The sequence below is a fragment of the Macrobrachium nipponense genome, chromosome 2 (genome assembly GCF_015104395.2).
Source record: "Macrobrachium nipponense isolate FS-2020 chromosome 2, ASM1510439v2, whole genome shotgun sequence".
In the NCBI taxonomy this organism is placed as follows: domain Eukaryota; kingdom Metazoa; phylum Arthropoda; class Malacostraca; order Decapoda; family Palaemonidae; genus Macrobrachium; species Macrobrachium nipponense.
The window spans coordinates 52712454-52736534 of NC_087201.1; the positions used below are offsets into that span (position 1 = coordinate 52712454).

The 24081-nt window shown below is 41.4% G+C and overlaps 1 protein-coding gene across 3 annotated transcripts in view; it reads left to right on the top strand.

The window, feature by feature from the left end:
* The window catches only part of LOC135220577 (kelch-like protein 5), a 162703-nt gene that overhangs the window by 116837 nt on the left and 21785 nt on the right, over positions 1-24081 (top strand). For all 3 annotated transcript variants that reach the window (XM_064257825.1, XM_064257823.1, XM_064257824.1), the window contains exon 10: positions 8154-8366. In XM_064257825.1, coding sequence (XP_064113895.1) covers positions 8154-8366 — 213 coding nt within the window. The remainder of the gene's footprint in view (positions 1-8153; positions 8367-24081) is intronic.

Genomic DNA, 24081 nt, shown 5'->3' on the forward strand with positions numbered 1-24081 from the left:
CATTGAATTCAATTGTGAATTAAAGGATCTTGGTGTCACCACGCCCTCCGATTACCCGAGTGCCGGGACTGAAGGGCGTAAGTGCGGGAATTCATTTTCCCAAAAATGATCCTCGTATTGTGTATGCTCGGTGCCGAGGGCGGGAGCACTCGCTCCGAGCGTATATTGGGTTGGAAATGTGTAGATGAAAATCGTAAGTAAGTGCTCTTTTCATTTATATTTTTTTTGACCTGTATGCCCGTTGCCGAACGAATGCGCTCGGCACGGAAACTTATTTAGTATGGAAGTGGAATCGCAAGTACAGTATTCTTTTTCATTTTCATATATTATTTTGATTGTAGCAATACTCATTTTGGATCAGTTTCCGAGCTTACCCGGAAATTGATCCTTCCCCCTTTTTATTTTGAATGAAGTGAAATCGCAAGTGCAGTTCTTTTTCATTTTCATTTTTTATTGAGATTGCATTGTTTACTGGGATCAATGTTTCCGCGATTCCCGGGAATTGATCCTTCCCCTTTTTATTTGTATGAAGTGAAATCGCAAGCGCAGTAGTCTTTTCATTTTCATATATTTTTTGATTGCATCAATTCATTATGGATCAAGGTTTCCAGAAACCTTGATCCATAGAGGTAAGGAATTGATCCTTTCACCCTTGCGCTCGGTACCTAGGGCGCAAATGCGCTCGATCCGAGCCCTTATTCATTGTGAAGTGAATCGTATGCAAGATGCATTTTCATTTTATTCCTTATTTTTGATTGCATCAATATTTATTTGGTTCAAGTTCCGCTCAGTCAGGGAATTGATCCTTATGCCCTTGCATTCGGGCCGATGGCACGATTGCTCTCGGGCTCTTATATTGTTGTTGGATACATGGGTACTGTGCGGGGGTGGGGAACGAGACCCCCCCCCCGCTCAGCTCCCACAGATGGCCCTCCCTTCCCTTGGGGGGGGGAGGTTATCGGCGTTCTTCTCCTCGCCCGATCCGTCGAGCGCGGGGGAGGGCGCTCGGTGCCCGATGTACAATTGTATTAGGGTCTTCCACTCGTTCGGAGAGGGCTCGCCCCCCCGCGCGAGGGGACTTCCCCCCCTTCCCCCCCACTAATCGCTACTACTGTTATTTCCGCAGGTGCTACTGCCACGAGGGTGGACCTTGGTGAGGTATGGGCGTCCTTCCATTTGCAGGCGTGCTAGTGTCCAGGGGCTGCGGTTCTATGTCTGGGCCTACTGCGGTCACCCATGGAGTGGTGACCACGCAACCAGGTGACGACGTCCCTCCTCACCTGGTGTACTCGCCTCACGTGGTAACAGTCTTGCCTACAGCCGCTGTGAAGTGCCGTTCGCCGTACCGAGAGGGGGGCGTGCCGCCGCCGCTCGTGGTTGCCGCGCTGCAGCGACCACACTTCCGCTGCCCTAGAGCTCGCCCCTGGACCTGCCGCCAGTACCAGGATGTTGCTGGCTGCTGCTCCACTTCCTGTGTTTCCGGTGCTGCCTGCCGTACCTGCCGATTCTGGGCTGACTGTCCATGCAGTTGCTGCGCTGGCTGTCCCTGTCGTTGCTGCGCTGGCTGTCCCTGCCGTTGCTGCGCTGGCTGTCCCTACCGATGCTGTGCTGGCTGTGCCTGCTGTTCCTGAGATGCCCATACCTGCTGATGTCATCCCTGTTCGTGGTGGTACTACCCCAGACTTTGGTCTGTCTGTACAGGTGCGTCCGGGCCCTGTGGCTTCGGCTACAGCAGCCCCGGCTCCGCCCTGGATAGCAGATCTTACGTCTGTCCTGAGGAAGCTGACGAAGAAGAGAAGGAAGGTGTCGTCGTCGTCGTCTTCATCTTCTTCATCGTCGTCGGCTGCCGCCTCTTCCCCTTCGACTTCTAAGGCTTCACAGCCGAGGAAGAAGAAGGTTGCCTCCTCCCTCCTAAGAAGTCTCCCTCGGGAGCTTCTCGGGACCCCGTCTCACCTCGGTGGGACGGGAGGGTTCCTTCCGCTGGTCCTCCTGCTCCTTCGGGAGCGGGGCCCGTCTCTTCTTCCGCAAGGAAGAAGACTACGGGGACCAGAGGGGTACCGGCTAACACCGGTACTTCCTCGCCTGGTGTCAGTGGTTCTGCCACTGCATCAGGGTCCGTCTCGGCCTCTCGTTCGCGGGAGGTACCGAGTGTACGGTCGTCTACCAGCGACCGTGCAGCCAGGAACCAGACCTCTGAGTCCGCTCAGCGTCAGGTTCACGGCACGGGGCGGAAGACTGGTGACAGCCGCTCATGCGACTCTCACCAGACCAGCTCTCACTCTCGCGGCGAACAGCTGGCTACCGGGGACGTGACGGTCCACGACCGACCACGGTCTGCTGCTGGGAAGAGGTCCTCCCGTTCGCCGGTGGAACCAGCGACGTGACGTGCCGTGAGGACAAGCACCGGTCTCACTGTGACAGTGGAGCCTGCAGGTCGCCTGACCGTCGCTCTCACAGAAAGCGACCGGGTACGGCAACCAGCACCAGCTCTTCTGACACTCGAGATCGGGGCCGCTGTGCTCAGTCCAGCCGTTCTCCACAGCGAGACGGTTCGACCAGGCCTGCAGCTCGATCGCCACCGCGGGTTGACGATCGCCCTGCAGCCCTCCAAGCCTGCTGGTTCTGCCAGCGAGCAACGAGGGAGCGTCAGGTCTGCCTCTCCCGTACCTTCAACCTCCTCGGGTTACACCGGGAGGAGCGAGGTATTGAGGAGTGATCGTGAGGGGTGCGCCCCTCATGATCCCACCACGACGCCCTACGTGCCAGGCACGGTTCTTGGACCGGCCAGGACGTATGCGCAAGTGGATGGGGAAGACCGAGAGGGCTGTCGCTGTTCCCCCTTCTTAGGAGGAAGGTTCTCGGAATATGCTCTTGTTCGAAGGGCTTAACGGTCCCACTCTGCAAGATGCTGTGACTTCCGAGATCCAGAGGAACTTTGCCGAGGTTACGGCGCTGATTCGTCAGCACAATGACCTCGGGGAAGGATCGCCGCTTCCACCAGCAGAGCCACGTCTCGGCTCGAGTCGTTTTGGGGCCCGAGGGAACCCAAATCGACGGTGGGTCTGCCGCGATCGGAGCTTGCCGACTGTGTTGAACCAGGTAGTCTCTCGTCTCCGGACAAGAAGGCTCTCTCAGTTCTGGCCGGTCGAACAAGCTACTTCACCTCCTCTACTGCGACAGAGGCGTTTCTACGTGTCTTCGGACACCATATTTAAATACCCCTTCGGTCCTCCTGAGGTTTCGACCTCGACGAGGACTGGAATGAGTCGGAGCGGTATCGGCTCTCTCCTGTCAGGTGTCGATCAGCCCCACCCAGACGACGTTCACAGTGGCGGCAGACACTTACCTACAGTATGAGTTCGTAACCCTCCTCGGGAAAACGTTTTCTCCTGACGATACGTTTTCCCAGGCTCTGAGAGGCCATCGCCGTAAGGCGATGGCTGCTCCTTTTCTTCTCCAACTGCTAGTTCCGCTGGGAAGGCGAGCCAGTATCCAATTCCTCCCCCATTCCCTCTCTCCTTACGGCTACGAGGGAAAGGGGAGGGATCCTACAGAGATTTCTCTGTAAGATCCCACGTTAGGGGCTGCGCTACCGGGGGGACCTTCGGGTCCTACCTGACGTAAGCCCCGGTCATTGAGGAGGGATCCTGCCCCTTTCTCGATTTCTACGGGAATCGAGAGGACCACCAGCCGATATCGTTTGACGAATTCGGTGGGGGGTTTCGCAGAGTGCTTAGAATTCTACGGAATTTCTAGCGCACTCAAGAGTGTTCGAGTTTTTTACGATCTCCAAACACTTAGGCGAGACCACGGTCCAAAGTGAGCGAGAATCCCCGATAATTGTTACACGATAATCGGGAACCTCGCTTATGCTCGAATTCCTGTAATTTCTAGCATTTGGAAGAAGACTGCTGCTGAAAGAAGAGTTATCTCACAGTAGGCGCTTAACCTGGAATAGAGAAGAACGGACGGGAACTTCCAGTTTGGCTTGAACTATCGTCTTCGGTATTCTGTTCACCATTGAAGCTTTCCTTTGGGAAAGACTTCTCCTTCACTCTCTTGACTAGAGAACGAAGGCGGTCGATCTCCAATCCTTATTCTCATTCCTCGAGGGGAAAAGATTTTAGGATGGAGGTCGTGGTACAGAACCTACAAATATACTACGTATATTACCCTCGCGACATGATTCTTTAACAGTTGAATTGTCCGTGGGGTAGGCGCATACCGTAGTTAACTCTACGGTTTGTGACTGAGACGAATTGTATCTTAATTGAACTGCAACTCGGGGTTGCCTGCAACCTCCCAGCAGTTATCAGTTTCGATTTTAGATACTTGGTATTGTCATGACAACACCAAATCAGCTTTTGTATTTACCGAAATCCGTTTCGGTTAAATATAATTGCTCGAGCGTATTCTTTATGCTCGATGGTTCTAGCCGAACGCATTCCTTCGTGGAATAATGGATTACCTGGCAACTCAGGATGACGAGTCACCGAGAGCTACTGCGTATTGAGCTGCCTGATAGCGGCTCAGTATCAGCTAGGTCTCGGAGATGCACGGTCGGTTACGTCTCTCTCTCCCCTGGTTGGATTGACTACCGAACCGTATCTCTGCCCAACAATCATGGACTTAGGTCTCTGATTAACGGGGATTCTCGCAATAATGAAGGACCATCTACTGCTGTGACGCTCGATTTCATCGCCTTCGACATTGCGAGAATTTTCAACAGAGATATCTCTTGGACTCTTTCATCTTTCTGTTTACCGCACGGTAACAGAAGTCTGTACTAGTCAACCGCTGCATCGCACTGCGATAATGCGAATGATTTTTGCAGACATCTGAGTTTGTCTTCAAAATATCTCGTATTCGTAGGTGTGCAATTTCATTGCTCGCCCCGAATTAACAGATATGTCAGAAGACATCGCCTACTCTCCGACCTGACAGCTCTACTTCCAAATGTTCAGCCCATGAGAAGCAGTTCTTCAGGCAGTAGTTCCCTGTCTTCATTACTGGAAGCGCTCCGCTTTTATTGCAACTACGATCCTCACCGGACAGCAATCAATAGCGGTTAGCGTTCTCAGTCTTTGTAGCACAGGTTCAGAATCTTGAGAATCCTTCTCTCGGTTCAGCTGTGAAGACGTAGGTTGCATTTTCTGTACACCTTCGTCTTCAACGTCACATAGTGTTGTTTCTCCTTACCGAGAATCAACTATACTATGAGATATCTTGCCATCAAGGACCTCGGTCTCTAGAAGGCAATTGACTTTCGCCTGTTGGGCACATGCCTTAAGAGAGTCATCACCTTGCCTTCTGGCATCGGTGACGAACAAATTATTTGTTTAGTCTCTTGGCATAACCCTTTTAAGGCGAAGGTCACGTGACTTGCTCGGGTGCTTGGACAACTTGCCTCCTACCGAACGCAGTCAGTAGGCAGCTGTCAGAGCGCCCAAGTCGGTTACGAACTTCGCTGTGGACTTAGTTCGGTTGTTCCATAACAATCTTTTCTTCGTCCTAACGGCTTGTCACAGTACCCATACCATCGACACCCACCATTGAGTGTCGGTGTCCTATCCACTACCGAGAACAACAACGTCGCGGCAGACGGATAGACCAGTATGGGTACAGGACATCACCGAAGTCGAGAAGAGGGATAGGTCATACGACCATTCCCTTCTTTTCCTCTGAGGTAATTGCATGACTTTTCCTGCGAAGTCAAGCATCCAGGGGATGGGGATTCGTGACGCTCGATTTCGTACCGAATTCGTAGCGAAGACTCTGAACCCTTCGGTTCCTGACGATCGGTTAGAGTCCTTCACAATCCCCTCCCTAATGGACTTCACCGCCTTCGATGCGAAGGAGATGCTGCTTTGTCCTGTGAAAGCGCGACCGCGCTTTCTGAAGAAACTCGACATCCCAGGCTGAGTGTTGAAGACTCTTCGTCAGCACCAAGATGACCTAGAAGTACACTCCCTCGAGTTACACAAGAACTTCTCCGTGGCGCAGGTACTGAAGGCAGGGGTCTGGTACAACCAGACCACTGGCACCTCCTTCTACCTTTTGGATATTGCCCACAGGTCCTTGGATCGTTTTCCTTAGGACCCGTGGTGGCTGCTCAACACGTTGTCTAGCTAACCCAGACCCTAGCAGGCTGAACAGCATCGAGTCCTGGTGTGACTGTAAGAATAGATAAGTGAATGAGAGAGTGACTGGCTTCTCTTCCTATCTTTTTCTCCCCCTCTACCTGTGGGTAGAGGGATACGGTCATCACCTTGCTGGATAAGGACGAGATGCCGGTGAGCTACTCGACAGAGCCCCATCCTATCCCTTTCCCTTTCACTAGGGATGGGAGCAAATATCCACCACTCCTCCTACAAGGGGGGGGAAGTGGATGCCAACAAGAGACAAACCATAACTTTATGTTGCCTCTTGCAAATAGGAACTTGTTCTTGTTTGCTGGTACGAAGAGATACGCTTGCCTCTCTCTTAGTACTTGGTCCAGAGGTCTGACCATTGATCCTGCGGTGCACACCCCGATCAATCGGACAGAGGCTTGGATCCCTCCCTCGCTCTTACGACCAGGGAGGCATTCCAAGGTTGGGCGAACACCAGTCTGTTCACAAAAGACTCAGATTCCTCCCACCAAGAAGTGAGTCTTCCTATTGTAAAAGGACCGAGGTTTGTATGCCGTGTCGGAACAAATGACAATTTGTCCAAAATTGCATTTTTCCTAACTATACAAACCTGAGGTCCTTTTACACATAGCCCCACCTCATGCCACCCCTCACTCTGCAGTTTTTGCTTGGGCCAAAAGCAAAAGTGATTTGTTTACCTCCCAGTCGCGCGCGCGCGCCTGTCGGACAAGCAGTTAACTACCGAACCCCTTGTTCGAAAGCTTACGACCTATCCAGCTGCCGCTAGTACCTTCCTATTGTAAAAGGACCTCAGGTTTGTATAGTTAGGAAAAATGCAATTTTGGACAAATTGTCATTTTTGGTTAATGGTAGTTTTCGCTTATTGACACCGCCCCCAGGAAATTGAACCCCCGCCAATAATCGGTGACTGCCTTTATTAATTATCGCCAAATGATATGTGAGTATGTATACTATACAGTAACCAAAAGCTAACCTATACACAGATGGTTTTGTAATTTAGCAGTTGTCTTATACTACAAATATGAGATACATTCATAAAATATTTGCCATAATTATTATCTCGTCTTATCTAAAGGTCATCATATACACGGAATTATACAGTATGTTCCATAGAGAGATCCACGAATCAGTGAGTCTGTGAATCTGGAACCATGAATAGGTGTGGGTTATCTGTAATGGTGCATAACCTGTGACTATATCTCAGAGCAAAAATTAATCTGGATGTTTGGGATTCATTTAATAGGAGTTGAGACATTTTGTCATCTGTCAGTTTCTTTTGTAAACTCCTTTGAGGATGAACAGCAGTTACCTATAAAAAAATACAGGTTTTAGGTAATCATTGTAGGACAGATGATAAGAGCCCTTCTGTCCTGAGTCACTTCATATTCTATAACTGTGCCAACAAGCTGAGACCAACTATTAAAGAATTATTTGTAATTGGTTGGTCTGTTTTATGGAGCCCTGGGGAAACCATGAGAGTGTAACTCCTTTGAGGACAAGCTGCTGTTACTGAAAGTACGTTTTTCCTACGTCAAAACCTGTTTTATAAATTAAGATTTACTTATGTTCGAATTTAAAAACTTGTTTTGCTTTGTAAAAGTACTGTATTTTAAACTTGAATAAGACCACTGTTGTTATTAAAATACAGTTGAATAAAACCATATTGTCATATTTATAGTCTCAAGGGGCTCATCTACAAAATTTATTCTGCTATGAAGGATGAAAATTCCAGCAATGTATAAAATAAAAGAAGTTGGACAATTATGTGAATAGAGAAAAAGTATTTTAATAAAAGGTAGATTCTGTAATAGAATACTATAATGTTGAATAGAAGTGTATGTTTGTAGATTTTCCTTAATTATCCTAAACAAGACAATTAATGCATATACGTTTGGGAATTCAGATTGAACTGAGTACTTCGTAAATTATTTTTCAGGAGTGGAAATGTGTGTGATTTTGTAAAATTATTGTATTTCAAAGTGACTTTTTCTGATTTTCCAGGCTCTATGCAGTAGGTGGTAGAGATGGATCTGCATGTCTTCGAACTGTAGAGTGTTATGATCCTCATACTAATAAATGGACGTCTTGCGCTCCTATGGCACGTCGACGAGGAGGTGTGGGAGTTGGTGTTGTGAATGGATTCCTTTATGCAGTGGGCGGGCATGATGCACCAGCATCGAACCCATGTGCTTCCACATTTGACTGTGTTGAAAGGTATTTTTCTATCCTATCCCTACAAATTTGGCTTTATGCTAATTTATATTTGATACAGCATTGCACCCACAAATACTATTGTTTCAGTATGGAGAAGTTAATGAATAACTGTTTGCATTGTGAGCAGTTGTTCTTTTTATTTTTACCTTTTATGAAGTGTATATTTTGATTTTCAGTTTACCTATTTTAGTCAGATGTGAAAGGCAGCCTAATTCTTTTGCTCACAATTTTAAAATCTTAGCAATAATGCTAGGTACGATGAAATTCTGTCTTAAAGAACTACAGATGCTTAATTATTATTACATGTTATTAATATTAATTGGATGTATTCATCATGTGGGATGTTATTGGCTTGACCAACAAACTTTTGCAGAACATAATGCCCATAGTAAGGGGGGGAGAAATTAAACAAGTTTTAAAATAGCAGTTTTATAAAATAATATATTTATTATCATTATTATTATTATTATTATTATTATATTAATTATTCTTATTATTATTATTATTATTATTATTATTATTATTATTAAGACTCTCTTTTAAAAATGTTTCATTAAAAATTATGGCTGCTTCAGTAGAATTTTTCTAATAATCATTTTTTCTGTAGGAGGAAGATCACATTCACATAATAGCTATCCAATACATGAAAGGGAGGGTATTGACACATGAGGAAGATTTTCATTTTACGTACTTATATACAATATTTGTATTTTACTAATATAAATATACAATAAAACACTACCTCAATAAAAGTGAGAAATGTACTGAACTAAAAATCAGTTTCTGGCTGTATGTATTTATGCCACCTCTGCACGAATATGGGCAGTGTATTTGTACATTTCCTATCAATAGAACTGCATCCCTATCAAGACTGAGATGTATTTTCCCATGTCTGAACTGGAAGCTGACAGACTGGCTTCCAAAAAAAAGGACAAATAATAAGAAAAGAGGAAGTGAGAGGCAATTAACCAAGTTAACTTCCTGAGGATATCCTGAAAGATTTATTATGAAGGAATAAAATAGGCTTTGATGTTGGGAAACCTATTTTTAGTGGTCACTGTAAGTCCTCAGAGGTTGGCCTATTTTTAGTAGCTGTTGTGAGTCCTCAGGGGTTGAGGAGGCCATTTGGGGGATTGTCAATTACTATGAAGGTGGTCATGTTCTGAGGAAGTGTCATATCAACTTTCTGGAACTGATGGCTGTCTTTCTGTCTCTCAGAAAACTGAAATTTTCAACAAGGACCCACATTTTGTTGGTTTTAAACAATTTGATTGCAATGCCATGCATCAAATCGAGGTTGGGTTCACGTTCAGTCCCTCTCAAGGCAGCAGTGGTATCTATCCTATACAGATGGTGCAAGAAGGGAAGTGGTACTTGTCCACAATTCACCTCACAGGGTCTCTCATTGTAATAGCAGACTCTGTCAAGAAATACAATAACCTCAACCATGTGGATGTTAGACACTCACTCCTTTCAATTAATTGCCAACATGCTTCTACAGCCAGAAGTGGACTTGTTTGCCACATGTGAGAGCCATCGACTTCCAATGTTTGTCTCCAAACCTTGACAGTCAGGCTATAGGAAGAGATGCATTCTTACAAGCATGGAACAAATGGAGTACAACATACCTTCTTCCTCTAGTGTCTCAGATTTTGAAGGTTTTCAACAAACTACTAGCTTTTAATGGAACTGCTTACTTAGTAGCTCCAGATTGGCCAAACAGCCATTGGTTCCTATTGCTTCAACAACGGGTGAAAAATTATGTTCCATTACTGCCAACTGTTCTATCTTTGACAGTAAGACAAAGTTGTTTATGCATTCTCCTATCTGCCGAGATCTTCACATGTGGATTTTTTAAAATCTTGTCTACTGTGAAGATTATTCACTCAACTTTGCTAGGTACCTAGTGCAAAAACTAGGAACATCGTCTTTCAAACAGTACCAGTCCATATGGAAATGTGGTTAGGTTACATCCATGCTGAGAGCCCAGTTGAGCTCTCTGTTGAAACACATATACATTTTCTTATATATCCTCACGAAGATAAGTGTCTTGCTATTACATACATCAGTAATGGCATACAGGGCAGCACTGATGGAACCCTTGCTTATACCAGATAATACCAATTATACATGCCTTTCATGTTGCATTGATAATTGCCACAACAATACTGCTTCAACATGTGGTTTCCACTTCATCATTCAACAAATCCTGTCCTCTGTGCGATGAAATGGCCTTCTGTGATGTCACATTAATGTATATGGAATTTTTTTGGTTTGATCTAGTTATGATGGTGAAGCCTCAGTTGTTCTTTTGGCAGCATCACTTCTTTTAATGCTTATATCAGTTGGGATCCAGCACAGTCTCATATAACTTTTGAAAGATAATTTCATCTACCAAATGAGGGAATTTCATGGACTTATTTCTTTTAAGTGTTTCCATAATACCTCTAGATACAGAGAAAATTGCAGACTTGTAAGAAAGAAGACAGGATAAACTTTAATGTGTTTTTGGCCTTTGAAACATGGTAAATTGTCTTTGCCAGTATGCTGATTAGTTGAAAGGCTATTGTAGGGCATTTGACTGACTTGAGAGTTTCTTGAGAAGAGAAATTCACCAGAATATATGAAAGAGCAATGGAAATTCCTTTTAATAGTTTAGAACCAAAGAAAAATGGAAGACAAGAAGCGAGGAAGGTAAGATATCAATATTCAGTAGGTGAAATGTGAGGATGGACGATCACAGCTCATGATTCATGCTCAAAGGAGAATGATCATCAGGGGCTGAGGAGAAATTAGGGGATCCAGCCATAAGATTTTTTTATCACAGCAGGCAGAACGCAAGAGAAATTTTCCTTTTAGAAGAGGAAGTTAAAAGGGGATTTCCATGGAAATATTCATATCAACTTTTTCCTATAACTGCTGTGCCATTTGAATTAACAGGACAGGCAGTCCCTGGTTATCGGCGGTCTCGGTTAATGGCGATCTGGTTTTATGGCGTTAGAAAACCAGTGCTTATCTAGCGCTATAGAATCGGCAACTTATGGCCCCATAATGGGCCGAGTTTCAGTTATTGGCACCGTAAGGTGCTGATACTATAGAGTTATGGCACCATAACATAACTAAGAAAGGCACCATTAACCGAAACTTGGCGCCATGAGCACTATAGATTGCTGAGTTTTGGTTTATGGCAGCTTTCATTTCTCAGCACCCAGCTGAGAAGTGAACCCGGCCGACCCCAGTACAACGGGTTCTGTTCTTGAGACATATCATAGCCGAAAATTGTCTCAACCAGAACATCATCGAAAATCATAAAAAATGGTTTGTGTGTATTAAAAACTGTGAACTGCATTGTTATTGCATTTTTCTTAAAAAAAACTTCAAATACTTGTAAAATGGTGTGACCAGTTCAAGACACCTTGAACTATAGTCAGTGGCAGCAATAATGTCCTATTCAGTAGATATATGTAAATGGTGGTGATTTGAGTGTCTTCTATCTTTGCGTAAAGCTTGTTCATCTCTAGAAGAGTCATCAGTGAAATAAAAGGTTCTTGTGGTAGATTCAGAAAAATAAGTACAGTATGACCAGAAAACATGAAATGACTATGATCAAAAGTGGCAGCTTTATGATCTAGAAGTCCATCCAGCAGGGAGCAGAAACAAGACCCGGAGAGTGGGGAAAGGGAGATGTAGGAAGCAGGCCTGTGTAGGCAGTCCCCGGTTTACGGTGGGCTTCCATCCCCACCGTCACACTGTAAGCCGAAAATCACGGTAACCCGAAGCATCATAATAATAATGGGAATAAAAGTACTCACAGTGCTGTAAATCCACTTTTGGGTAAAATATAGTAAAAGCATCGCTATTGCTATAGCTTTATGAAGTAAAAACACAAATATCTAGATAAAAATCAGGGAAAGGGAAAGCAGAAACAATGACAAGGGCAGATGGGTGAGTAGAAGTGGAGGGTCAGGTGCTGAAGTATAAGTGGAAAGTAGAACGTGGCTGAGGGAAATAAGGAGAGATGAAATTATGTGGTGCAGAGTTTAGAAATAAATTATCATTTATGTTGCTTAGGAAGGAATATCAGGTCAGCCTATAGGTTGGGTAAATCTGAGAAAGGAACAGAATTATAGCAGACCAGACTGAGCAATGAAGGGATAATTTTGCAAAACTACCCTTTATCTCTTTTGAGTCTTTAAAGGGAGATTTGCTTCTAAAGGAAGATTCTGGCCAAGATTTATGTACAACTTGTTAAAAATTTGCCACCATAAGAGCTGCAAATCTTTGTAGGAGATATAAAATTTTACATCCTCAGTCAGGTAGGCTTGGACCTTTTACAACTGAGACATGTCATCACAGGGAAATATAATGACAAACAATGAGTCCTTCACTATTGGGATTTCATGCATATTTCATGCAGCTGGATTTTTTTTTTAAATCTAGAAGTTACAAAATGCAAAACTTGAATTTTGTGTATGCTGAATACACCATGAACAGAAACATATTAAAGAATCTCAGGTAAGATGTCTCATAAAGGCATTATTGTTACCCATGCTATTATGTATTACCACCTTTCTATACACTGTTATGTAACCAAACTGTTAACTATGTCATAACTAGCATCTCATCAGACCTAGCTACATTTACTATTGTGCAAGAGGAAATTAAAGGCTTTGGTGACCAGTAGAATAGCATTAGTATAATGTCATTTCAGGTGTTCCTAAAGGTAGTGTTCTTGGACCTTTGCCACTTGTTATCTATACTAGTGACGTGGCAAGGTCTAAGGAACAAAGTGATTGCATATGCCAATGCTGCTAATCTTCTCCATGTCTTAGGCCTGTGGTTGCAGAATCCTTGAATAGAGATCTGGCAAGTATTCATAAGTGGAGTAGGCTTTGGGTCATGAAGCTTAAACCTAAAACTCAGTGTGTGATATGATAGTCAATACAGAACATTTTTGTCCTTGTATCTTGATTTACATTTAAAAAATGTCTGACTTTAAAGATTTTAGGAGTAACTTTCAATAAGAAATTGACTTTTTATATAAGTGACTGACAAGTAATTACATAGCTATAGTTTCTAACTCAATGCCAGCTTAAATTCAGAATTCACAGGTGGGGCCTCAATTGTTTAGTGTAGGTGACTAGTTCTGCCCACTAATGGGAGTACCAGGAATGACTTCGCAGACACTCGCATTCTGTTTGTGCCATGCCATATATAAGCATTGGGTGTTTGCAGCAGCTTTGATCTTTATTTGCTGGTTGTTAATTGGATTTTGGTGAAGTATTATAGCTGATTTCAAGTAACCTTCAAACTTATATGCTTTCAGGATCAGTATTTTATTGTTTTGTTATTACTGTACTAAGATCTGATTCAAGTTCATTTTTCACTACTGCAGCAAATTTGCAATCAAGTTTAAACATCCTAACACACTTTCCTTTGTAAATTCCTTTGTAAAAAACTGAAAAAATGTAAGGGCATGAATATACTGAGGATAGAAATTGTGCTGAATGATTGGTTGTGGTGGGCTTTAGGAAATGTAGAAGTTCTTGATTGCTGATAACCTTGCTCTGAGTGCCAAGGAGTGCTCACCAGCTCCCGAGTTCCTAGCCCAACTGGTACCCAGCTCACCTGCTGCCAACTACAGCCTGGTGCCAGCTTCTGATTGTCTGGCACCAATGCTCCCCACATCCATTTTATCTCTCCTGCTACTAGCCCTCATATTTTTCATCCACTTGCTCCCGTGCATGGCTCCCTCGCTTCCTTCCCGTGCCTTTGCCAGTCTGGTGTATGGGCTAACAAAAAGTTGACTCTAACAGTGAAGTGTGTGGAATGGAGGAGGTGATTATCCAGCCCACCAGTTCTCCTAGACCTAAGTCACTGTCATAATCCCATAAACCTGGGAGGAATCATACTAAATGTCCAATGGAGGCAGGTAAGGATTTCCTCCTGTCTCTTCATTGGTTCGATGTCCTTTGGAACAAAGATTCCGTCTCTCCTGAGCATTCTTTTATTGAAAGACCTTTCTTGGGCTCCAAGCAGAAGAGTAAGCGCCTCACACTCTTAAACCAGCGCTAACCAGTAAGCCCCAGTCTTGAACAACTGGAATCAACTTCAGAAATCCTGACACTGATTCCAGAATGCCCGATGCCTGTTCCAGAGCGCTTGGCACTTACAGGCAGTCCCCGGTTATCGGTGGCCTCAGTTATTGACAATCCGATTTTACGGTACTTGTCTAGCCCCTAAAATCTCCAGCTCAGACAAATTTTTGTGTTTAAAGGATTGTCTGACTGCAGAAGGATTCCAAGCAACAGGATTTGGACAAGCCCACTGTTATCCCATGCCCTGGCTTTTGTGTGTCTTCTGGATTTTTCAAGCCTTTTATAAGCTTACCAGATATTGGTCTCTGCCATGTACAGTTCCGTATGCCGGTTCCCCCCCTCAGCCTCTAACTCGCGGTTAACGTAGATTTTAGTTTTAATTTCACTTGGGCCCTTTGTGTATCTCCATTAGATTATAGTTCCTGTGTTAACCCTCTTACGCCGATTGGACATATTAAACGTCGAGGTAAATTGTCTCCCGGGTGCCGATTGGATGTATTAAACGTCTACATAAAAAAGTTTTTTTTTAAATTCGCGGGAAAATACTTATAGGCCTACCAGCCGAAAACTTTTGAATCACGCGCCTTGGGGGATGCTGGGAAGCCTCCACGGATCAAGGCGATGTTTTGCTTTACCAATTCGTTACGCAGGCGCGGCAAGCGCGAATTTCTTTCTTATCGCACTAAAAAGTATCAGTGACACATCTCAGAAATTATTTTGTCACTTTGACATAATTTTTGCACCATTTTAAGTTAGCCGTTACATTGAGTATTATATATGAAAATGTGCACAATTTTATGTAGAATACAATAAAAAAAATACTCATGATTGTAGCTTTTATCAGTTTTGAAATATTTTCATATAAATAACGATAGTGCCAAAATTTCAACCTTCGGTCAACTTGGACTCTACCGAAATGGTCGAAAAATGCAATTGTAAGCTAAAACTCTTATATTCTAGTAATATTCAATCATTTACCTTCATTTTGAAACAAATTGGACGTCTCTAGCACAATAATTTGATTTATGGTAAATTTATGAAAAAAACTTTTTTCTTACGTCCGCGCGGTAACTCTTCCGATAAATTTTTTCGTGCGATTGTCATAATGTTTGCACCATTTTAAATTTGCCGTTACATAAAGTTTTATATATGGAAATGTGCGCAATTTCATGCACAATACAATTAAAAACAACCCATGGATGTAGCTTTTATCAGTTTTGAAATATTTTCATATAAATAACGATAAGTGCCAAAATTTCAACCTTCGGTCAAATTTGACTCTACCAAAATGGTCAAAAAATGCAATTGTAAGCTAAAACTCTTATATTCTAGTAATATTCAACCATTTACCTTCATTTTGCAGCAAATTGGAAGTATCTAGCACAATATTTCGATTTATGGTGAATTTATGAAAAAAAAAAACATTTTCCTTACGTCCGCGCGGTAACTCTTCCAAAAAAAATAAGAAATTTTTTTGTGCGATTGTCTTAATGTTTACACCATTTTAAATTAGCCATTACATAAAGTTTTATATTTGAAAATGTGTGCAATTTTATGTAGAATACAACAAAAAATGATTGAAGGTTGTAGCTTTTCTTATTTTTGAAATATTTGCATATAAATCACAATAAATAGAAAAAAAACCACATTTGGTCAACTTTGACTCTAAAGAAATAGTCGAAAAACACAATTGTAAGCTAAAACTCTTACAGTCTAGTAATATTCAGTCATTTATCTTCATTTTGAAACAAATTCGAAGTCTCTAGCACAATATTTAGATTTATGGTGAATTTAAAAAAAACTTTCCTTCCCTCCTCTCGCTGATTCTCCGCCGCAAATCTCCGAAATGCGTACATCGCATTATCTTTATATTTGCTCTGTTTCATATTAGGCGTTTCATAGAGTTTTATATATGAAAATGTGAGCAATTTTATGTAGAATACAAAACAAAATAATTGAAGGTTGTAGCTTTTCTCATTTTTGAAATATTTGCATATAAAAAATATATATAAAAAAAATTCGACATTCGGTCAACTTTAACTCGTCCGAAATGGTTGAAAACTGCAATTGTAAGCTAAAACTCTTACAGTATAGTAATATTCAATCATATATCTTCATTTTGAAACAAAATGGAAGTCTCTAGAACAATATTTTGATTCATGGTGAATTTTTGAAAAAAACATTTTTTTACGTCCGCACGTTACGAATTCATGCATCATTTTGTGATAATATTTTCTCTGTGTTGATTTGATTGTTTTACAATGTGTTATATACCAAAATGATCGCAATTTAGTGTACAATATAACGAAAAATAAATTAACTCTTTAGCTTTAACCGTTTTGCTCACAGTGCGATTTGAATACAATTATATATGAAATTTTGTTTTTGCGCTATCATATATAATCGCATTATTTATATATGATAATGATATTTTTTTTTTAAATTTTTGATGGTTGCATACTAAACTTCAGGCAATGACAAAGAAAGAAGAAGCCAAAAATTATTTTTTGACAAAATTATTTTTTCCGCTTTGGCGCTCACTCCGAGACCTCCTTGGCATACGGGAGACGATTTTTGTTATACCCCATTGGCGTAAGAGGGTTAAATTACCGTATATACTCGAGTAACGTGCGATCTCGCATATCATGCGACCCCAAAATTTTCACCAATAAACAGTGGTTTTGTCATGTATCTCATGTATCATGCGAGTTCCTTTTCCGAGGTCAGTTCATAAGGTTGGTGGTTTAGCGTGCTAATGGCCGAGTCGTTCAGATGTGTGCTGCTGCTAGTGAAGTTATGGTAATTTTCTTACTAATCTCGAGAATTGAATAGAAGATCTCAAGATTAAAAAAGAATACCAAGATAATAAAATAATTGTAAAAATAACACGCCTTGGAGTCCTAAATCATTCTCTCTCTCTCTCTCTCTCGTCTCTCTCTCCCTCTTCTCTCTCTCTCTCTCTCAGAAATAAATACTGTAATTTGAGTCTTTCACCAACGGGTATCAGTAAATGTGTAGACATTGTGTGCGTGTTTAAAAAAGTGTAGTACACACACATTCCGATGTTTCGGTTTTTGGAATTTTTCAATTTCGGAATGTGCAGGGGGGAGTTTTTTGGAATTTTTCAATTTCGGAAATGTGAGGTCAGATGCATAATCAAACAAACATTACTGCAGAAAAAAAAAATTTCCCTTTATGTTTTTCATTATTGTTATTTATTAATTACTGTTTATTTAAATAAATATTAATATAATAGTTACATGAATGTGAGATAATTAAGATCACCTATAATAAAATAGTGGGACAATTAATATCATATGTTCACTAATAGCTATTATTTTCAAAACAAACATTCCGTAAAACACAAAAAATATATGTACATAACAATCAAAATCTAAGTTTTGCAGTTCAACTTGTGAATTTCAACAATAAGTATGACTATATAATATTTTCACCATATCGATCTTGCAATTGAAGAGTCGTAAAAATTTGAGGATGGTCCGGGAAAGGATTTGTACTTTGTGATTACGTATCGCTACAACACCATGCGGTATTTTCATACCACTATATTGATGACGCATCGCTACGACACACTGGTATTTTTCATACCACTATACATTAAAGTTAAAATATTATATTATTGTTTTCACGAAGAAATAATTATATAAAGAAAATTATCGAGTAATTTTTGCCGTCAGCAGTCAGAAAATCACGAACATGGTAACGTTCAAACCTAGTGTCATCCATGGCATATGTCTATAAATAGAACAGAAGGAGAGGGCAGTCATTGGATAACAGATCTACCGTGGCTACCAACCAGCCAATCCATGGTGTTTTAGTATACTACTCTGTGAATTTCTTAAAATGAACGTTTACACGTAACACACGGGAAGCTAACGATGATGTGTGTGCTTTGCATACAGTACGTAGTTTTTGTTTTTATTAGTGTATTTTACTGATTACATGAATACTCTCTCTCTCTCTCTCTCTCTCTCTCTCTCTCTCTCTCTCTCTCTCTCTCTCTCTCTCTCTCTCTCTCTCCTTTTATCAGTATCATCCTGATAGACAGAGTAAATATTTAGGACTCCAAAGCTTGGCATATGTCAATTATTTTATTATCTTGGGATTTTTGGTTAATCTTGGGATTTTCCATGGTCAACTCTTGGGATTAGTAGAAAAATGCGATTATTTGAGTAGCGCACACCCAAATGAATCGGGGTAAGCCTAGCACGCCAAACAATAGTATTTACAAAATGAGCGGAGCTCTCTGGCTGGGCTGTTTTGGTCCACCCACGTGTTTGATCGCATATCTGCCAAATTTATAACAACAACAGAGATAAAACCATTTCTCCCATTACAGATATCAAATATTATCTTTTCCGTTGCGCAGAATTCTAAATAAATTACGTAGGTTCACGATTGATAAAGTTTTTTTATGCAGTAACAAGAAACGGAGTCAGATATTCTATCAACAGGGCATCTCATTTTGGTGCTGTTGCGAATATTTCAGCCAGTTCCACGTGCGTTTAAATCCATACTGACTGTACAGTCTGGAGGCATTTCTCCCTTCTACACATATCTTGATTTCTTAATATCGTAGGTATAGAATAAATTGGTGAGCAAGGAAATATGAAATAAAGCATAACAGTAAGTTTGACGAGTGAGAAAATAAACAATCGTATACAGACAGACTCTCTCTCTCTCTCTCTGAGAAAATAATAGATAGGAAACAATGACTGAATATTGCTTGAATGCGATATGGCAAAGTTTTGGCCTGACTGAAGAGTGGAGTGACTTTGACACCGACTTACAAGTTATTCCTGGTCATCTCACAGCCATAGATAGACATCAACTTCACAGCCGAGAAAGGGCAATCGTATACGAAATAAATAGGTATGGAAAATGCGAAATGCGGGCCTATCTTGTCCCATAAAAAAAGCTCTCGCTCGGACAGCTGTAAGATTTAGGAGAGAGAGAGAGAGAGAGAGAGAGGCCGAATAGGAAGGAGATTAAAGTACCTGGGAAGGAAAAACCCTTATAATCTTATAATTATAGCCTCGGGGTTTGTATTAAGGACATTCAAAGGTCTGTCACACACGGGCAGTTGTTGTTTTTGTAAAATTAGCATAAGGGCAGATCTTTAAAAGCCACGCCAGAGAGCTCGCCACGGTGACAAGACTATACCTTCCACATGAATTGACGATGTCCTATACGAGATGCAGGAGATGAGGATGAAATGATCAAGATCTGGAAGATGACGAATATGATGACTGCCTTGATGGCAAAGAATTCAGAGCAGTATTTGATGATACGGACATGGAGAGCGACTTTGGAGGATTTTAGTTTATTAATTTTATGCAATTTTTTTTACTTTAATAAATTTTCACTTACCTGCGTATCCTAAAAGGAAAATAATAGTTCAAGTAACAAATGTTTCTTTACTGAGTAAAACAAAGAGTAAAAAATCCTTTGGTGTGTGCCTTAACTGATTTGGAAATTATAGATGGTTAGTCTAGAACAGTTAAACATGTTGTATAAACCAAAATAATGCAAATGGCGCACGATCGCTCTTTTGTATTTTAAAATACAATAGTAATATGAGAATGCATACAATATTATTGGATATAGTGAAGTACAAGTAAAACATAACTTTTTAAAAGATCTACGGTTTTCCTCCGGTAGTAACTATCGCGATCTGCCGATTTGGGAAAGCATAGACGGTACGCTAATTTTATACCGCGTGTATGATGCGACCCCTTTAAAATTAGCTTCAAAATTAGGTTTCAAAAGTCGCATAATAGGCGAGTATATACGGTACCCACTGAGCTTTTTATATTTGCATGATCCACAGTAGCGTTAGGTACCTACTTGACATAGGTTGGGATCATATGTATACATATATATATACAATGGACCCCAGTATTCGCATTCTCTGGATTCACGGACTCACACATTCGCGGATTTCTCTCGGAAATGTTTCCCCTCATTATTTGCGGAAAATTCGCAAATTCGCAGTATTTTTCAATGAGAAATATCCACAAAATCATGGTTTTTTTTTTTTTATCAATTTCATCATAAAATGCACTTTTTGTGATAAAACCAAGTATACAAATTTTTAGTGGGTTTTTCTTGAGTTTTAACTAACAAAATAGGCTGTTTTCAGTATTTTTATAGTAGTTCCAACTATTTGTGGATTCTAATTATTCATGGGTGGGGGGGTCTGGTACGCATCCCCCGCTAATACAAGGGGACCACTGTACAATGGTTCCCCCGCGGGGGATGCGTACCAGACCTCCGCAAATAGTTAGAATCCACAAATAGTTGGAACCCCTATAAAAACGCTGAAAACAACCTATTTTGTTAGTTAAAACTCAAGAAAAACGCACTAAAAATTTGTATGCATGGTTTCTTAAATAGTTTTATCACAAAATGTGCATTTTAAGATGAAATTGATAAAAAAACAGGAATTTCTGGATATTTCTCATGGAAAAATGCCGCAAATAGGTGAATTTTCCGCAAATAATGTGGGGAATGTCCCTCGAGTGAAATTCGTGAATGTGCGAGTCCACAAATCCAGCTCTGTTACTTACGAGTCCGTGAGTCATCAGCGGGTCTCCATGACCTCACCCCCCTTTTTCTCTTCAAATAGAGAACGAAGTTCAAGATGGAGATGAACCAGATTTTCCATCCTCCAGGGTGATTGGATGGAGACCTTGAATATACAGGATACTTTCATCCATGCCCTTGTCCAGGCCCCGGAGAGTATCCCAGGTCCATCTTACAAGAAAGGATCTTCCAGTTCAGGGAGCTAGGCTTTGGCCTCTATGTGCTAGCCTTCTCTCAAGCTCTCACTCGTCATACATTTAACAGTCGGACATCGTCGTTTTTTCCCAAAACCCATGATTTAAGTTGGACCTGCATTGGTGGTTGTTTGAACATAGACTTTCAGAAGAAAAGTGGCTTCTTCCTCTGAGACTGGACTTAGACTTCTCAACACCTTGTTCTAGGTTGAGGAGCCTGCTTGGGGAACCTGGAGATTTTTGGGACGTGTCCCTTAAAAATCAGCCTTCACTTTTGTGTCAGAGAGCTTAGAGCCATTTGATTGGGGCTTAGTGCTTCCCATTCTTAGTTCACTCCAGTACAGTGGTACTCCATTTAGACAAGACCACAGTCCTAATGTTCATCACATAGCAAGCAGAACTCTCACTCATTTTCTCTCCACAAACTAGGAAGGGAACCTTTTCTATGGACAAACAAATAGTTTTTTCTAGTCACTTGATTTTTTCAGGCCAGCCAAAAGTTGTGGCGGACGAACTGAGTCGTCTAAAGTTTGTTCTTTCCTCCGAGTGGACCTTGACTCCCCTGGTGTGTTGGGATCTGTGGAATCTGTGGAGCAGGCAACTTTGGACCTGTTTTACCTTAAGAAACCTTCGCCTTCCTCTCTTATGTTCTCCAACCCCCAGACCCTGTAGCATAAGCAGCAGATACATGCTGCAAGTTCGGTCCATCTTGGACCCCTACGGCTTTCTGCCCTTGACATAGTCAAAGAAGTTCTGAGCAATTTCCAGGCTCATTGCAACATTATGATGACCCTCATAGCCCTGTTCTGACCCAGGATATAAGGATTCCTGAACTTACCATGGTTGTTGGTGGGTGAGATCTCCAAGACTCCTTCCCCAATCCGTGTCTGTGCAGTCAACCTCATTTCAAGAAGTTTCTCTAAAGGTGGCTCACTCTTAACTGGACAGACTTCACAATGTCCCGAAGCTTGCCAGAACAAACAGTAACATGGTTTGCTCATCTACCCTTGAATTTCTTTTTTAGCCAAGAATGAGGACCCTTCCAAGACATGGATCCGTTCTTCCTCCCTTAAGATTTAATGGAAGATAAAATGTTCTTGACAGTCGAGAACGGTGCTCCAGCATCCGGGAGCGCCCACCAGCTCCTGAGCTCTTCACCTAGCACCAGTTCATGCTCTGAGTGCCCGCCAGCTCCCGAGCTACTAGCTCACCTGGTATCCAGCTCGCCTGGTGCCAACTACAGCCTGACACCAACCCAGAGTACCCACCGCCAGCTCCCGATCGTCTAGCACCAACTCTCCTCTTCTTTGACTCTGGGGAGAATAGAGAGCTCTCTGTTCACTTAGAGCTTTCTGGTATATTACCTGCATGAGATTGGAAGTGCAGAGGACCATCCATAATCTAAAGTGTTCTGGCAAAGACCCATTTCCCCCTCTTGACTATAAATGCATTGCCCTTCATCCTAAATGAACTATTTTTCTGAGTCCACTCAGATTCAGCAAGCATTTTGCCTACATATAAGTGAATACTTAGGACATCAGAGCATATTTGCCTCATTAGCTTTCAGGCACAAGATACCCCTTTCTTCCATTCTGATAACCTAATAGATGTGTAATCGACCTCCACTTCTCACAATTTTAATGAAAGTTAAAACAGTGTTACAATTTTGCAGTACCTTGTAATCATTATTAGTAACTGGCAAGTTAGAAACTATAGCTATGTAATTACTTGGCAAGTATATATAAAACTTTATTTTATCATAATGTTTTCCGAAGCATAACCATAATATTGCTTTCTTTGTTCATAAAAAAATTTGTTGTTTTGCCAAAATGCTTTTGAATTTTTTGTGCTGAAGCTATTTTATTTGTATAAGTATTTTAACTTTTTCTTCTTAATTTTGTGGAATATGCAATGCAGTCTTTAAGTGCTGACTCTGATCTCAAACTCTCGGATAGTTGTCATCTGAAAGTTTATTTAGTCATTTCATAATGTTGACTTGTGGCATAGATGTAAAGTGAGTTCCATATGTTTGTTGCATAAAATTTACTTTAACAACAAACATCATCAACACACTTCTCTACCTGACCTAGTTCTTTTTGCTTGCAACATTAAGCAGGCTGATGTTTCAGCAAAGTGTTTTGCTTTCTAGTATCAGGTTTAATACCAAATACCAATCAGTTAGCCAAGAATTTTGTCTTTGCTACAATTAAAATGTGGAATAGTTTACCAAATGGAATGTTCTCCAAATGTTCAAGCAAGGAGCAAATTCATTCCTGCTTTTTGCTGAGATCTCCTGAATTCAGGTGTATCAGTTTTATTTTCTATTCACTCATATTTGCCATATTTATTTATCACCTTTTCCTGTACTTTGTTTCTCTTTGCAGGCAGATTTCCCTTGGGTTAATAGTCTCTTGCTCTGTCCATAAGGGTTTTCAGCTAAAGATTTCAGGAAAGAAAGAGAAGATATTTATATTTCTCTATTTATTTGTTTAGTTATAAACTTAAACAAAAGAATATGTTGCATTGTTGCTGTTGACGTGTACTAATACATAAGTAGGGTTAAGATGCTTTGCAGACTGTGAACAAACTATTTTTTTCAGTGCTTATTCCTTAAACAAACAGTTTAACAGCAGTTGTCTTAATATAACATTTACATTTCTTAAGTAATTGAAAGTAAAGTTGATTTGTAGTGCAAAATGCATATAGGAGGATGTTCATAGCTTTATCACCCTTTTTTATATTTTATATAAGGGATTTAAGGCAATTACTTTTTTGGTCTAAATAAGATTAAAATTGAGTTAATGCTGGTTTATAATT